This window comes from Austrofundulus limnaeus, unplaced genomic scaffold (assembly GCF_001266775.1).
Source record: "Austrofundulus limnaeus strain Quisiro unplaced genomic scaffold, Austrofundulus_limnaeus-1.0 Scaffold278, whole genome shotgun sequence".
Taxonomy (NCBI): domain Eukaryota; kingdom Metazoa; phylum Chordata; class Actinopteri; order Cyprinodontiformes; family Rivulidae; genus Austrofundulus; species Austrofundulus limnaeus.
This window is the reverse complement of record NW_013952680.1, coordinates 245,858-261,576: the sequence shown is the minus strand read 5'-3', so window position 1 is coordinate 261,576 and position 15,719 is coordinate 245,858. Positions and strand designations below refer to the sequence as shown.

At 41.1% G+C, this 15,719-nt stretch overlaps 1 protein-coding gene across 1 annotated transcript in view; it reads right to left on the bottom strand.

Annotated features, from left to right (window-relative positions):
• Nucleotides 1-10,291, bottom strand: part of LOC106526485 (E3 ubiquitin-protein ligase ZNRF2) — a 14,216-nt gene extending 3,925 nt beyond the window's left edge. Inside the window, exons 1-2 of the mRNA XM_014021103.1 lie at nucleotides 9,458-10,291; nucleotides 6,884-6,979 (exon numbers count right to left, since the gene is read on the bottom strand). Coding sequence (XP_013876557.1) covers nucleotides 6,884-6,979; nucleotides 9,458-9,782 — 421 coding nt within the window. The 5' untranslated portion in view covers nucleotides 9,783-10,291. The remainder of the gene's footprint in view (nucleotides 1-6,883; nucleotides 6,980-9,457) is intronic.
• Between the last annotated feature and the right edge of the window lie 5,428 nt (nucleotides 10,292-15,719).

The following is a 15,719-nucleotide window of genomic DNA, read 5'->3' as shown; positions in this document are numbered from 1 at the left end:
GTGTGTGTGTGTGTGTGTGTGTGTGTGTGTGTGTACGTGCTATTTAAAGGTGCTCAAACTCAACATGCACACATATCAGTGGCTGCTTACATGTGCAGATGCAACACTTGTTTGGATTTGGTTTTGATGTTTTCCTGCTGCACTGTAACGGTGCAGCGCAGGTGCATTTTTTCTTCTGTGGTTTTGCAAAATGCCTAATATTCATTTCACTCCATTTCCCCCTGACAGCTGCAGATTTCAAGCTAAAAGGACTTCCTGCAGATATTTAAAGGCCTGCTACAGTTCCAGTTTTTGACTGCCATGGGCGTAATCTGCAGGGGCTGTTTACGGGGTTATGACCTCCACACTAATTTGATCCAGTCAATGTAACCCCCCAAATTAATCGACATTATTTTTTTCTAACAGAATAGATATGAAATGGTTAAGTACACAGATGTAACTTTCTTGTTTTTAGGTTACTTTGACCTGATTTCGAAAATCACGATGTCATTTATGTACATTTCAACATAACTGCTGAAAATGACATGCAGGGTTTTAGTCTGCGCTTGTATCATGTGTTGTGATGTTTCCTGGCCACATTGTAGTGCACCAGGTAAACACACTCTAGAAAAGATTAAAATTTATCTATGTCGTATAATATATCCTAAAAATGATAAATATGTTATTGTTGCAAAAAGTGGGGAAAAAGTAAGCTTGAACTGATGTGCAATAGAAAATGGGCAGAGTAAATATAAGGAAAACAGGAAAGTAAATCACAGTAAAATCATTGAAATGCATTTTAACCCCAAAATATCCTGAATCATTTTACAAAATGATTCAATAATTAAATAGACAGAGAGCATAACCCCCCAATGAAAGACCTAAAGTTACCCCCCTTGGTGACTGTTCAGTGCTGCTCATATAATAAACTTTTCTTTAATGAATTTAAGTGACTACACTGATGATCTGTTGTGAGAACTCATCTGTAAATGATGACTATAAAATCTAACAGGAACATGTAGTTTCTGTGGGAAACCAAAGTTTTCCACCTGAACTTTTGCTGCTGATATGACCTTTAAAAGTCACTTAATGCTTCCTTCGTCAGGCGGAACATATACTCTTTATAATATAAGTTTGAGTGTTCCTGATATCTTCCTCACATTTAATGAATGAGCTTGGTTCATTAGTTTGAGGATCCTAAGATATTATGGAACGCATTATTTCTACTCCAAAGGTTTTAATGGTTCAGTTTGGTAAAGTCAACTGGAATGCCCCATGAGGAAATGTTAGAAATGTTCACTATATTGTGGTTATTATATAGTAGACTGAACAGATGGTAGGAGACAACCCCATGTTTCTGCATTTCAAAGACTAACTGGATTATAACAGAGGGTTCATAATCAGCTGCTGCATAAATAAACACCAAAAGTATACAGTCATATACCGACCTGGGGTCAGATTTATAAAGGTTTGCGTGGAAACCATACTAAAAGTGAACATACAGCCAAAAGGCGAAAATGGCGTACGCCAAATAATTCAGATTTATCAAACTGTGTGTACGCATGTTTCTGCGCACCCTTCCTTTATAGATCACTGCCGCACCTCAGAGTTTGCGCACAAGGTCCCGCCTCAGGTTCTGCCCTCTAAACGCACACACTCAACCATAAACAGTCAATGCAAAGTACCTCATGAATTTTAAGGTGCACGCAAGTTTCTGGGCTCGTTTTGTGCGTACGCAAGCTTTATAAATCTGACCCCTGAACACAATAACTGGTTTTGGTTGAGAAAATGTAATTAATATCAACCACCTCAATAACATGACACTATCTCTAAAAAGGAGGCAAAATATAAATAAACGTGTTGTCTCAGGACTAAACCACCAAACCATAAGTCATTGCACTAAACAGGTTATGGCTTTTATTTTGATGGGCAGCTTCGTGTCAAATTAAAAAGGTAAAACTTTTATTTAGTAGTGAACCTTCTAGGACAATAACGTCAATATTTTTCGGAGAAGTGTCCTGAGTTCTTGAGGAAGACGACAAGGATCTTGTTGAAAACAAGGAAGATGATGCAAACTTGCAGAGAACTGGAGGAAAAGAGGTAAAATACTGTTTGCATGAATTTTAAAGTGTGACAGAAATGGAAACTAAGATAGCCACAGAGGCGATTCACGTTAGATGGTAAAACGCAACTCATGTTCGCGTACTCCGGTCCCAGAATAATAAAAGATAAGAATAACTCTCAAATACAGACAAAAACATAAAAATATGTGAGACCACAGCAGGTTTATCGTCAACAAGATGGCAGCAGTTTAGGTCTGTGCATAAAAATCAAAATTTCAATATTTTTAAAACCGATACATCGATTTTCTTTACCCCCCCCCCCCCCCCAACCCTTAGGGGGCAGTATAACGAGGCATTCCTGCTAAGAGCAAGGAAGCTGCAGGTGAGATAGATGAGTAAGTGAAATGGCCAGCGTTATTCTTTGTTTTATATTGCAGGATTAGAAAAAAATAAAATAAAATCACAATATCGTGCAGCCGTACATAAACTGATTTTTAGAGCCGTCGTATTTGTGCAAACATTAAAAATGAGCTGCGCAGCAATATAAGGGTTTAAATGCATCTTGCTTTGCATAACATTGTGATTTACAGTTTACACATTTATTGTCCTTCACGAAATCAGCTGCAGACATATTTTATTACACAACCTCTATTAGGAAACATGTTGCTACTGTTGCCCACATGTGTGGAGCAGGGGGCTGCCATCTATGATGCCTGGAGGAGCACCTGGCAGAGGTTGAGTGCAGAATGGAGGCAGGTTTGGACCCACATCTTGCGATTTTGACGCAACAACCAGGGGATTTGAACTGGCAACCTACCGATCACCGGCTCTCCTTAACCTCTGCGCTACCAGTTACTATCATCAACAGTTGTTTCTTTATTTGCAACGACTCCAATACTGATCTATTTTATTGATTCAGAGCTAAAACTTTCTGAATGTGACAGTTCTGTAAGGTACAGATCTGCTGCAGTGCCCTCGGGCCAAGTAGTCAGGCACAGACAATAAATCCATTTGTCTTCATGAGCCATACAGGAGGGCATTTCCCAACATGAGTTTCTGCGTGTACACGTAACCTGCAAGGTTCCCAAAGAAACTGTTACCATGTGAACTAAACACATAGCTAACCAAACACGGGGGCAAGGGGCAGGAAAACCAAAACAGAACTAAATGAATGTTTTATGCACACACGAGCAACCTGTTATGAGGAACGGTTGTTCAAGAAAACCCCAACATTATTTATAAATAAGTGTCTTTCAGGAGGACACGAATGTACATTTTCTTTGATGCTTTTTATAGCGCAACCTTCAGCAGCATGAGCCACAACGCTAGCTGTTAGCTTTCTCCTTCCTAATGTGGAATGTGTGTCAGTCCTGCAGAACTATTTGTAGTTAACCATAGTTTAGACAAAGCGGTTCTCTGCAGATAAAACAGCCATGTATTGATGGATTTTAAGGAATAAATACTTGACGAATCTCTTCATTATGGCTTTGTACCAATAAAATCCAATACATTCAACAATTAAATAAAGATTCTGCAAACAGGCATGTTCCTTAAGATATCCACATGACAAACAGCAAAAAATAATAATTAATGACAAAAAAAAAATCACCTATAATTCCTTCTTTTAGTAGAAGGCTTCTTTTGTTTGCACTTTATGCTGTTTATCAAAAATTTTTTCAATCGTGACACCGACTGTACAGGAGGAGTACTGCAGCGCCTGTATAAACAGCAACAAACAATGAAAGTGTGCTTCAATCTGATCATCTGGATCAACTACTATTCCAGAAAGAATAAAAATAACTTGTGTTTTATTATTTATGAAAGTGTAAAATGCAATTTGCTGCACACTGTTAAGCTACTGAGCATTTCACTACCTGGCTATTTAATTAATTTAGCACTAGACCTCATATTTGTGTATCGTTTGTCAAATGTGAGTCAGGTTTTATGAAAGTGCTCTGTTTAAAACAAGACTTGTTTGTGACTGGTCATGTTTTATTAGGTAGTAAAGAATAGGGATGTCCCGATGCCAATTTTTCACTGATACCGATATTACAACTTTGAGAATTGTCCGATACCGATATTGACCTGTTACCACAACAGTACAAGTCACACACTTTTACCTATTTTGTAATGTAAAATCTTTGAAAAGTCTTGATCAAGTCAAACAGTGAAAAAGAGTAGGTATGAGAAAAACTGACCCATTTATTTTTAACCAATGGATCACATACATTTTAAACTGAAGAACATTCTACAATTTAATATAATAAATTATAATACCCTGAAAAATAAAACCATAATAAAAAAGGTTCTTTTAAAGTATAAAATAATTCAAAATCACTCCAGTTATTTTTTTTTACCATCTGTCAGCCTTGTGCTGCTTTATGGTGGAAAAAACTGAAGGTGGAGACAAAACAAAACCCCACATTATTGTCTGTTCAAAGTTAAGAGTCCACAGCTCCAATTTTACTGACTGTAACTAAAACAACGTGATCATTGCACTTAATCTTCACTCAAACAAGTGTGAACAGATTAAACATCACTCTAATAACTAGAGCAAAAAATAAATAATAAGAATTTGTCAGTTATTTAAATTGACAGCTACCTTTCTTACTGCTGCATTTTCTGAGCGTCATGTGGAGATCAGCCTCTCTCTCCTGCAGGGAGCAGTTTTTATCACTGCTCTCGTCATGTCACGGTCATATTCCAAAACAAAAGCTGTGCTCTCCTTTCTTCTGTCAATCAATCCCAGAGCTAATCCACGGGATGTCAAAACTGTAAGCGTGCTGTCCTCGCTTCTGCCAGCTTAGAACCACCGACCGGACCAGAGAGGAGGTTCTGAAACAGCGCGGCTGTGTGCGGTCACTGGACCGAGGCTGAACGAACCGAGCCGAACCGCAAAGCTGCTTCCAGGGTGGAGAGTAGTTGTCGCTCCGCTTTAAAACGTTCACGGTTCTGTGTGCCCCCTTGGAAAACTTGTGCGTGACAACTTTACACTTAGCTGCAACTCTGTTTCTGAAGAAAATAGAAAGTTCTGCCGACATTCTTGCTAACTTGTTAGCACAGCATGTTGTTGTGATCACATGAGCGCTACATGCTGGAACCAAGCGCTGCTGGATAGAAACACTGGAGCGGAGTCAGTGAACTGCTGGATTGAACTGCTTATATCGGACATTTTTTATGCAGTCCGATAAAATCCGATACTCATTTTTTGGCTGATATCGGACCGATATCCGATATCGATATCGGATCGGGACACCCCTAGTAAAGAATTAGTCTAGCTACATCACTTAGGATCATTTCTTTGTTTTGTTGAATCATACTGCAGCTCTTAATGTGTTGAATTAACCTCATATTGAATCATAATTAAAGGTTGAATTGTAGATTTTGCTGCTTATGCACCTTTAATGAATTGGAACATTGTCTGGGTCCTGACATGTGTAAGGTTTTGGCCACAGACCGGAGATGTATAACCTTGTACTGTATGTACAAATACTAACTTACTTTTGGGCCCTGTCTGTAAAAATCAGTGGGCTTGTGAGTCTGTTTTTTGATTTTGACACATAGCTAACAGGCTAATTTAGCAAACGAATAATGACAACACAACAGTTAACAACCAATATACAAACATTATCTGTTTAAGAGAACTGTAACAAATATTGCAAAAGTATGCTGTTAGCAAAATTTGGTTTAATAGTTATTTGACCCCTTGGGAGGCATGGTTCACAGTTGGTAATCTGTTGCCTCTCAGCAAGAAGTTCGCCGGATCTAATCCTGGCCAGGGACCTTTCTGGGTAGAGTTTGCGTGTTTTTTCCATGCATGTGTGGGTTTTTTCCAGGTACAGAGACCAAAAATAAGAATATTAGGTTCATTGGTGTCTAAATTGTCCCTAGGTTGTTTGTCTCGTTTGTCTCACGTGTCCCTGTGGTGGACTTGTGACCTGTCCAGAGTGTACCTCATCCCTCGCACAATGACTGCTTGATATGGGACCAGTGACCCCTGTGACCCTGAAAGGAAGAAGCAGGTAAAAGATGGATGGATGGATGGATGGATGGATGGATGGATGGATGGATGGATGGATGGACTCTATAGAACATCAACACCTTCCACTTGGTGGTTTACCAGCCATCTTCGGAAACAATCTCAAAGCACCAACATTTGCCTTTTGTTATGAGCTACATTAAACAAGTCAAAACTAGAAATTTATGACAAACTATCCAACCATCCAAACATTAAAAAAATTAATTAATAAAAAAGTAGATAAGGTCATCTGGACGGTTTCTTCAGACTGAAGAAGTCTCTTAGAGAAAAGAAAAAATGTTTTCAACAAAGAAGAACCCATAATTTTTCTACCAGGATTATTGAGATGCCTCAGGTCATTTCCAACCATCCATATTCTTCACCAATGTATTCTTTTACAGGAGACAGGTAACTGGTGCCCATGTCCAACTGTCAATGTGTGAGGGACGGGGTACACCTTGGACAGGTTGCAAGTCCATCACAGGGACACAGAGACAAACAAGACAAACAACCACCAACCATTCAGTCTCTCACTCACACCCAGGAACAAATTAGGTTCACCAACCAAACCAACATTCATGTTTATGGTCTGTGGGTTAAAACTGGAGCACCCGTTGAAAACCCATATGTGCACAGAGATAACATGCAAACTCTACCCAGAAAGGTACAACCCCGGGATTCAATCCTTCAACCTCCTCGCTGAGAGGCAACATCTCTGCCGCCACACCTTTATGACGACCCAGCTTGCCACATTTAAAAACAGTAAGTACAACACTGACGTCTTCTGCACAAAACTCAACACTGACACACGTTACAATCTTACTGTTGTAAGTGAGGCGAGTTTTGCTGAAACACATGAGCAGGTGCTTCTCCATTTCATCCGCTGCCATGAACTTAGTGCACACGGGACAGTGGAACCCTGGGGAAACAAACAAAAAAGAAAAATCACAAAAACATGAAGGTCCTGATGGGACTCTTTCATAGGCTTTTATTGATATTTACACAAGTGAGGATGTGGGACTGTCAACTTGGGTTTGATCTAATACCTGCATACCAGTGGTGCCACCAATGAGAGGCCAGAAAAGAAGGGGTAATGATGACCACTCTACAAATTTCCTGCCCCCACTGGTCAGATAGTATTACATACATAAACACACATGAAGTAATTTTTAAAGGGGGGGGGGGGGGTATTATGTCATAATGTCTGTCATTCCCTCAGCAAAAACTTACCCAGAGTGTTGATTTGACTTGTTCATTAATGTATGAGAAATCCTTGAATCTCCTGTGATAGCCATGTAGAGCTGCCTAAATGTTTGTTGCTACAAAGCTCCGCCTATTTACGCAAAGCTCCTCCCTGGAGCTCAGTCTGCAGCCGAGCTCCCGCCCCCCCACAGGGCACCCCTCCCCTGCGTCTCGCCCACACAGCTACACCACTAGCGGCAGCAGCAATTAGCAAACACCTGGTGGAGCTCGTAATGCTACTTCTCATTCCAGTCCTTTTCGGATTAAAAAATGTTTTCATCGAGGGAATGTATTTCTTGATGACAAAGAGACGACCATCTTGTCAACAACATGAAGCACTGTTGTGAAGACGTGCTGAAGTGGGAGTGTTGGAAACAGTAGGACAGGGCTATTCAATCAAATTGCTCCGGGTGCCACAGTTACTGCTGGTCAACAGCTGAGGGGGCCGAACATCCAGCAATTAAAGTTATTATGTAAATAACCAAGTATTACAAAGATCTGTTGTCTTCGAAATAGTTTAATTTGCTGCATTTAATCATGAATACAGCATACAGAACCCTATAAAAGTAGTGATAATTACACATTATCAAAAACAAAAAGAACACATTATGCCTCCTATTAGACACAAATATTTTGACATCTCTGACTTGCCAAATTTTTAAAACATTTTTATTTTCACTTTCAGTATTTTATCTTCAACTGCTTGTAGTTTTAACTGTCTTGAGTGCTTATAGAAATTGTTTTTACCAGCTCCTAGCCAAGATTCTGACATTTCTGTAGATACCAAACATGTCTATGTTTAACTAAAAGAACTAAGAGTAGAAAAAGTAAGAAAACCGGGGGTTTGAGATGAATAAACCAATTAGCGGGCCGAACTCTGGTCACTCGTGAGCCGGATGTGGCCCGCGGGCCGCCAGTTGAATAGCCCTGCAGTAGGAAGTTTTTAAAGAGACAGAAGCCAATTTCAAGGTGTTTGGGTAGACTGTGATGCTAATTTATTTTTAATGTTGAGTGTTTTTAGAACAACTGAAGGTAACATAGCTACTTGATTATGGCAGAACTGAACCATGCGCCTGGAAAATACACAATAACCACCACCACACTCCCCAACAGCAAAACAAGCCCCTGCAGTTTGGTTCTGGTTCTTGCGGCACTCCTGCTGCATCTCCCATCTCTCAGCTTCTGATCTGTAATAATCCATCGATCTTGTTTGACACGTCCAAACTCAGTGCAAACCAACTGCGAACACGTAAAGCTTCCTCCATTTTCAGTGCAAAGAATAATATTAGGTAGAAAACTGCTTGACCTGAGATAAACTGACCTCCAGTGCCTAAAAAAATGGGGTCAATAAAAGCAACAGATGAGAGTTATCCCAGCAGCGGCCATCTGAGTTTGTATCGTGTTGGGAGGCCGGCAGAGTCACATGGCTGTCAGGACCAAAGGTTGATGAAGAGGCAATCAGTGATTAGACTTCCTCATTACCTGCACCAGTAATAAGACAGAACGAGGAGGAGGAACTCAACTTTTATTGATCTTTGTATGAAACTATCTGTTTTCTACTGGCTGCACAACAAGCAGAGCTCACTCTGTTTGAGCGACGCCTGCTTTGTTGTGGTCTGATCTGTTAAGAAACAGCTAAAACATGCAGATTCAGGAAGTTTGTGAGTGACTGTGTTTCTGTCAGCCAATGTGTAACGAGCAGGAAGCTCTTATCTGTTGACCTACATAGGGCACTCTTCCCTCTCAGCTAGTGGGGGGGTGGACAACAACAAAAAACAGGCCCGTTTTGCAAAACAGAGAAGCAGAAGGAGGAAGACAAAGGGCAGCCCAGCAGAGCCACCTGTGGCTCCAGTAAACGTGCTGAACAAAGGCCTCAGTCATCAGACGGCTAATAATCATATGTCAAATGGAAAAACACAAACATGTGCTGACACACTGGAAGAGTGTCCAAAACACCTGCATCCTGCACGAGCTGCAGTTTACAGCCTGGAGGCATAAAAAAGTTAGAGAAAAGAGAACATGTGTAAACATAAACAAAAATAAGGAAACAACTTTTTACATAATGAGGAAACAAAGAGAGAAAAAAGATGTATTGCACAATAACACCTCCCCCCACGCCGGGGCCTTAAATGATCTCTTCTGGGGGGTTTCTTACCTCCCAGCAGGCGCGGGGACAGGTGGGACGGCAGGGACCCTATGAGGAGTCTGTGCGCCTCGGGGGCCAGCTGGCCCTCGTCCCCGTCTGTGCCATCCAGGCTCTGATTGTGCGACTCCGACCGTCCGTTTGCTGGGATACTCAGCGCGGAGTTGGTGGGGCCTCCGCCGCCCGTGTACCGAATCCGGGGCCCGTCGGGTCCATTCGTGTACCTGAAGCCCGCGATCCTTTCCGCTGCGCCCGAGTTTCCAGACGACGGGAGGTCGGAGCTGGAATAAGCCCGAGTTCTGCCGTCGAACACCGGGCTGCTCTGTTTGGCCCCCATGCTGCTCCCCCTCCTCCTCCCCCTCCTCCTCCTCTCGGTTTCCTGCCTTTCTCTTTAAAAAAAAAGTTTTTATGCTTTTATTTTCAGCCAAGGTTCATGATCCCACGGCGCGTCCTGAAGCGATGACACCAAGAAAGAAAAGAAAGACAACAAAAAGCTGCAGCTCGGTTAAAGCTTCGAGGTGATCCAACATCTCAGAGTTCCACGGTGCGCGCAGTCTGTGCGTAAAGTGCGCACACGCAGACGCCGAACTTGAGATTCAATTGTTCTTGTGTTGTTGTGCCTTTTTTTTCCTTAGCACAGCCCTTCCCCTTCTTTCTAACAACAAAGAGGTCTGATAATAAAGTGAAGAAACTCGGGAGTCTGGCGTCTTCTCCTCCGCGCGCCGCGAACAGGCAGACCGCGGCTGTTCGTCCGAAGCTCCGCCGCGCCGGGTTTGTTTTTCTGCTCGACTGCGGCCGAAAGGAAAGACAAATAAAAGCAGGGATTGCCCTCCTCCTCCTCCTCCTCCCCCTCCGGAGGCTCAGCTCTGACCCGAGCAACAACACAGGTTCCCTTTCAAAGTAAAAGCCTTTAGAATTTGAGGGTTAAATGACCCGTAGACTGAGAGTTTGTTTGTCGTTCTTACTCCAAACTGCAGCCACACAAATAAAACACGTTTCTTTGCACAAATACGTAAAACTTTATTTACAAAGGTGAAGTTTTATTTCTGGAAAAACAGCTTAGAAGAAGTATAAGGAAGTGGAGAGTCAAGACTTCAGTGTGGCAGTCTTAATTGAACTTTCAACCATAAAACTACTTTGGTAAAAGTTCGTTTGTTCTTTAAGAATATTACATGAGTATTAAAGTATCTGCCATTTGCTGTACTTGTATGTCCCGTTTAAATCCATCCATCCATCCATTTTCTTCCGCCTATCCGGGGTCGGGTCGCGGGGGCAGCAGCTTCAGAAGGGAGGCCCAGACCTCCCTCTCCCCAGCCACTTCTTCCAGCTCCTCCGGGGGAACCCCAAGGCGTTCCCAGGCCAGCCGAGAGACATAGTCCCTCCAGCGTGTCCTGGGTCTTCCTCGGGGCCTCCTCCCGGTGGGACGTGCCCGGAATACCTCACCAGGGAGGCGTCCAGGAGGCATCCTTACCAGATGCCCGAGCCACCTCAACTGGCTCCTCTCGACGTGGAGGAGCAGCGGCTCTACTCTGAGTCCCTCCCGGATGACYGAGCTTCTCACCCTATCTCTAAGGGAGAGCCCAGCAACCCTGCGGAGGAAACCCATTTCGGCCGCTTGTATCCCGTTTAAATATAAAAAGTAAAGGTATTGATTAGAAGTGAAAGGCTAGTTTCCAAAATTACATTTATTGAGAGGTGACCTCCTCAAAACAAACAAACAAGCAAATAAATAAATAAATAAATAAGTAAGTTCTTAGTGATCTTATTGTTATAATAAAATGTTAAAAGTTGAAAAATTTAGGATGCACTATGATCCCTTTCTCAAATGCATATATTGCATATATTTCTGCCACGGTCGTCTTCATTCTGAACTACATATTTCTGAGACGTGACGTGATTTGTGTCCTGAATGTGTGAATATGGTGTCAGAATGGTAGCTATATACTGTATTTATACTTCTCATCCATCCACAGTTAAATTCACTCTATCCAGGAGGTGCCGTATCTGGACAGAGGTGCTGTTGAACGACGACAAGCTGGAATGAAAACAAGCTAACATGAAACAGGACTGATGATGCAGTTTTTAAATGTAAAGAGTAGAAGTAAAAAGTCAGCTGAAAAATAATTACTACAGGTTGAAGTTGTTGGCAGGTGCTCTAATTCATAATAATTCTCTAACTCTAATCATAAAAAATAATGTCAAAAACAAAATTATTTAATTGTGTGTATGTGTGTAAATTGTCAATGAGATTTAGAAAACTGCACAAGGGGCGCACCTGAAATCTTGCCTATGGGCCACTAAATTGGCTAATGTCGGCCCTGGTCATCAAAGCAGTCATGTTGTGGTCCACCAAACTAACAGAATGACTCCATCAGATTCCAGGAACAACCTCAGAGTCATCAGTCCAGAAGATCACAGAACCTGAAGCTCTCCGGCCACTGGAGGACTTTAGTTTAAAGTGAAATAAAAATAGCTCGACAGCAGAATAAACTGTTTGGCAGGGAAGATGTGTCAATTTTTCCATGTGCACAACCCACATACTCAGCTTTACTGCTCATCCCACAAATGCATAATCCTTACAAATGTGGCACCATTAAAAATGGAATGATTTGTATCATTACAACAAAGAAATAATCTACCACACGCATTTCTTTTTTTACTTTTTGCTCTAAGAATAGTTTTATTTTCCACTAGGACTAACAATAATGAATAAAATAGCAGCTTAAACCGGGGGATACATCTAATAATGAAAATGCATTGAGTTGGCAAATATAATACTTCTGGACGAACACGTCATGCTTTTACTTTGAAAGCCGAAACCCCGCATCCGGTTGGTAACCCAGTCTTCTCCTGCTCTGTCAGGTGGCATGTGACGTCAGCCCCTAAGCAACAGCAGCAAGAAGAGATGGAAGTCATCATCTGCAGCTTCATATTGTAGCTTAACTTTGCAAATATTAAAGCTTCGTGTTGATGAACCCTTTTGCATTTAGTTTTTTATGAGAAGCCTTATAAATGCCTAACTGTGTGCATTTGTTGTTAAAAAGAGAATTTCTGACAATATTTGAATGAAACTTAATTCTAAGGTGCTTGCTCCACCTGACTGTCGCCCTCTTTTGTGTTCACATAATGGATCCTGGTGGCAGTAAGCTGAAACCAACGACAACGAACTGTGTTCACACGCTTTTTATTAACCGAAGTCACACACATCAGACGACAAACGGAAGATACACCGCATGAGAAACATTCACGAGGCAAAGTAAAGCAGCAGAACATCTGTCGGCCGTGTCTGGTGGTTGACAGGGACGTGAAGGTTGAACATCTCGCACAGGCAGAAGGTGGCTAATAAGAACAGTTTCTCCTCCCCGTGATATCACCCAGGGGTGTGTAAACTCATGAAGAGGAGGAATCTGCACGTGAGGCAGCAGATTTAAAAAAACAACGGATGAAAGAGAGAGAGAGAGATTAGAAAAGCTTTACAGGAGCTCGTACCACCAACAACCAGGAAGACTACAGATCACAGGAGTTAAACCAGGAGGGGTTCTGAACTGGAGCAAAGGTTGTTGTGGTGACCACCATAACAAAGCAAAAGTTGGTAAAAGATCTTTAAAGGGGTAGGTCCACAATTTTGAAGCATTTTGTGTAAAATTTACAAACAGTTAATATCTAATTCTGACAAGGTTAGCAAGCCCAAGAGGAGTCCATATGGTTAATTAGAAACAGGTCCAAAATCTGGACATCGAAGCCACAAAAATGAGCGCCCACTAGTGGCTGACAGAAAAATAATTTAAAGTCCCGCCCCTTCATGTGAAATAAAATACATTTTAATCATGTTTTTAGGCATTCATTGCCAATGGTTCACAAAGTTCCTTCCACTCCGTGTTCAAATACACATTTTCAAATACATTTAGGCCTGATTTACAAAAAAACATTAGCATTTTTCCCATTGATTGTGGCAAATCAACACAAAAAATCATGTTAATACAAGTGCTCAACAACCTCAATCTGCAAACTTTCATGGTGGTTCGTGAAAATGTTATTTCCTAGACCTTTATGCCACTGGTCATTTTTTTAGACACATTATATACACTGTTGATACTTGCAAAAAGCAGCATCAGCTAGCTGTAGCAGTTCAGGTGCAGCTTTGCATTGTATCAGTTCAAACACAAATTTCTCAATATTGCAACCAAAATGGCAACCAAATATAGTCACCAATACTCTGTAATAATAGCACAAAGGTAAGTGATGATATTTGTGAGCTAACTCTGAGTCTTCTGAACAGACCTCATTCAAAAGCAAATCAAAGCAGTTCTCATTTAACTCAGATCTTCAAAACTGCACCGAGGTCAATGGAAAAAACATCATTTAAACCAGAATCTAAATGTATATATACATATATATATATAAAACTTCTTTTTCATCTTCTTTCAGCTGTTCCCTCTTCAGGGGTCTCCACAGTGAGTCATCCTCCTCCATCTCCTTTAGTCCTCACTCCAATTAACTCCATGTTCTCTACCTGCCTCCTTATATCTTTTCTTTGTCTTTTTCCTGGCAGCATCTCTAACATCCTCCTCTGCCCCTCTGGACGTGTTTAAACCATCTCAGCCTGGTCTTTAACTTTATCTCTCAGTCGTTCAACCTGTGCTGTACCTCTGATCTCACTCTTAATCCCATCCATCCTTGTCCCTCCAGATAAGAACCTCAGTTACAAAAAAACAATACATTAATCATGCATTCTGTGGTCATATCATCCACTCATTTTTGTACTAGATTCTCTTTTGTCAGCCGTGGGGAGCAATGTCCAGCAGTCACAGTATCATTCATGTTACAACTGTTTGTGCTGTCATTAAGCCCCCTGCTAAATACAGTTACAACAAACTTCACCAGGGGCGGAGCTAGAAGTTTTTGCAAGGGGTTGCACAGGGGTGGCCAAGGTGCATTTTATAGAGGGCTAATACAAATATAGAAACATACTCTGGATTTGAAAATTCAAGATGGCCGCCACAGCTAATTCCAAATGGCTTTTATGCAGCTGTTTTAAGAAACATTGAGCCGTGATCATAAATAAACAACGATCCAAAAAACATGCTAAAGCTAGTCACAACTTATTTAGTCATAAAACGCTGAAGATTGGTGTAGAAGTTGCTGAAAACAATCTTTACCAATTTCTAAATGCTAATCAAAAATTCAAGATGGCCACACCAGCTAACTTCAAATGGCTTCAATCATTTTAAGACTCATTGAGATGAAATTTGTTGTGGAGTTGCTAAGAATGATCACACGTCAATTGCCTATGCTAATCCCAAATTATGCTAACCACTAATGATAATGCTAATTTACAAGGTCTATAATTCAGCCATTTTTAAATATGTACAACTACAAAATGTATACAGTACAGCAGTATCAGAGAACAATCTTCAACTAAATATGAATACAAAATCCAAGCTCTCTACTAACTTGTCAATAATTTGGTGGTGGCACCTAGGGTGGCCAATCAGGTGCCAGAGATAGCTCTTGCCACCCTGGCCACCCCTCTGGCTCCGCCCCTGACCTTTATTTGAAGAAGAAACATCTATTTTGGTTTCTGAGCACCCGTTTAAACCTTTCACCAGAATTTGTAAGTAAATTCTGCCAGATTTGACTCCAGGCTGTCTGTACCTGAAGTGCTACAGCTTGCTGCTGCTATCCATATAGGTGAGATATTTGTATAAATTACAGTAATACAAAACTAAAGGTTTGAAAAGGAGCATTTATATGAACCACCATGAAATTTGAATTGTTTGAAATTTTTCTTTGTTTTTGGTTGCACTTGGATTAGCCTTTAGTTCATGACTAAGGTAATCCAAAGCGTTATCTGCAACAGGTAAGATATTAACTGTTTATAACCTTTACATAGAAGAGTACTTCAAATTAACTGATATATCCCTTAAAGAGGTGGCTTTGCAAACATTAAGAAACACCTCAAAAATTTCCATGCTACCTAAAAGCTTTTTTTTTTTTTTTTTTTTGCAACAGGAGCGTTTACAGACAACTTCTTTTTTATCATGGCTGCAGTTTAAGTGATTAAAGATTGTGAATCTGTCACAAATAACTGTTTATTTCTACTCATTACTTGTTATCTACTCTCCTCAGAGTGAGCCACACCTGCTACAAACTCCACCTGCTTCTCTGCAGCTGTAGCCACAAACTGTCAGTTTTTCTCCCTTTCGTCTTCTTTTTGTGCATCGTTTGTGCCAGACAGGGAGAGAGAGAGAGAGAGAGAGAGAGAGAGAGAGAG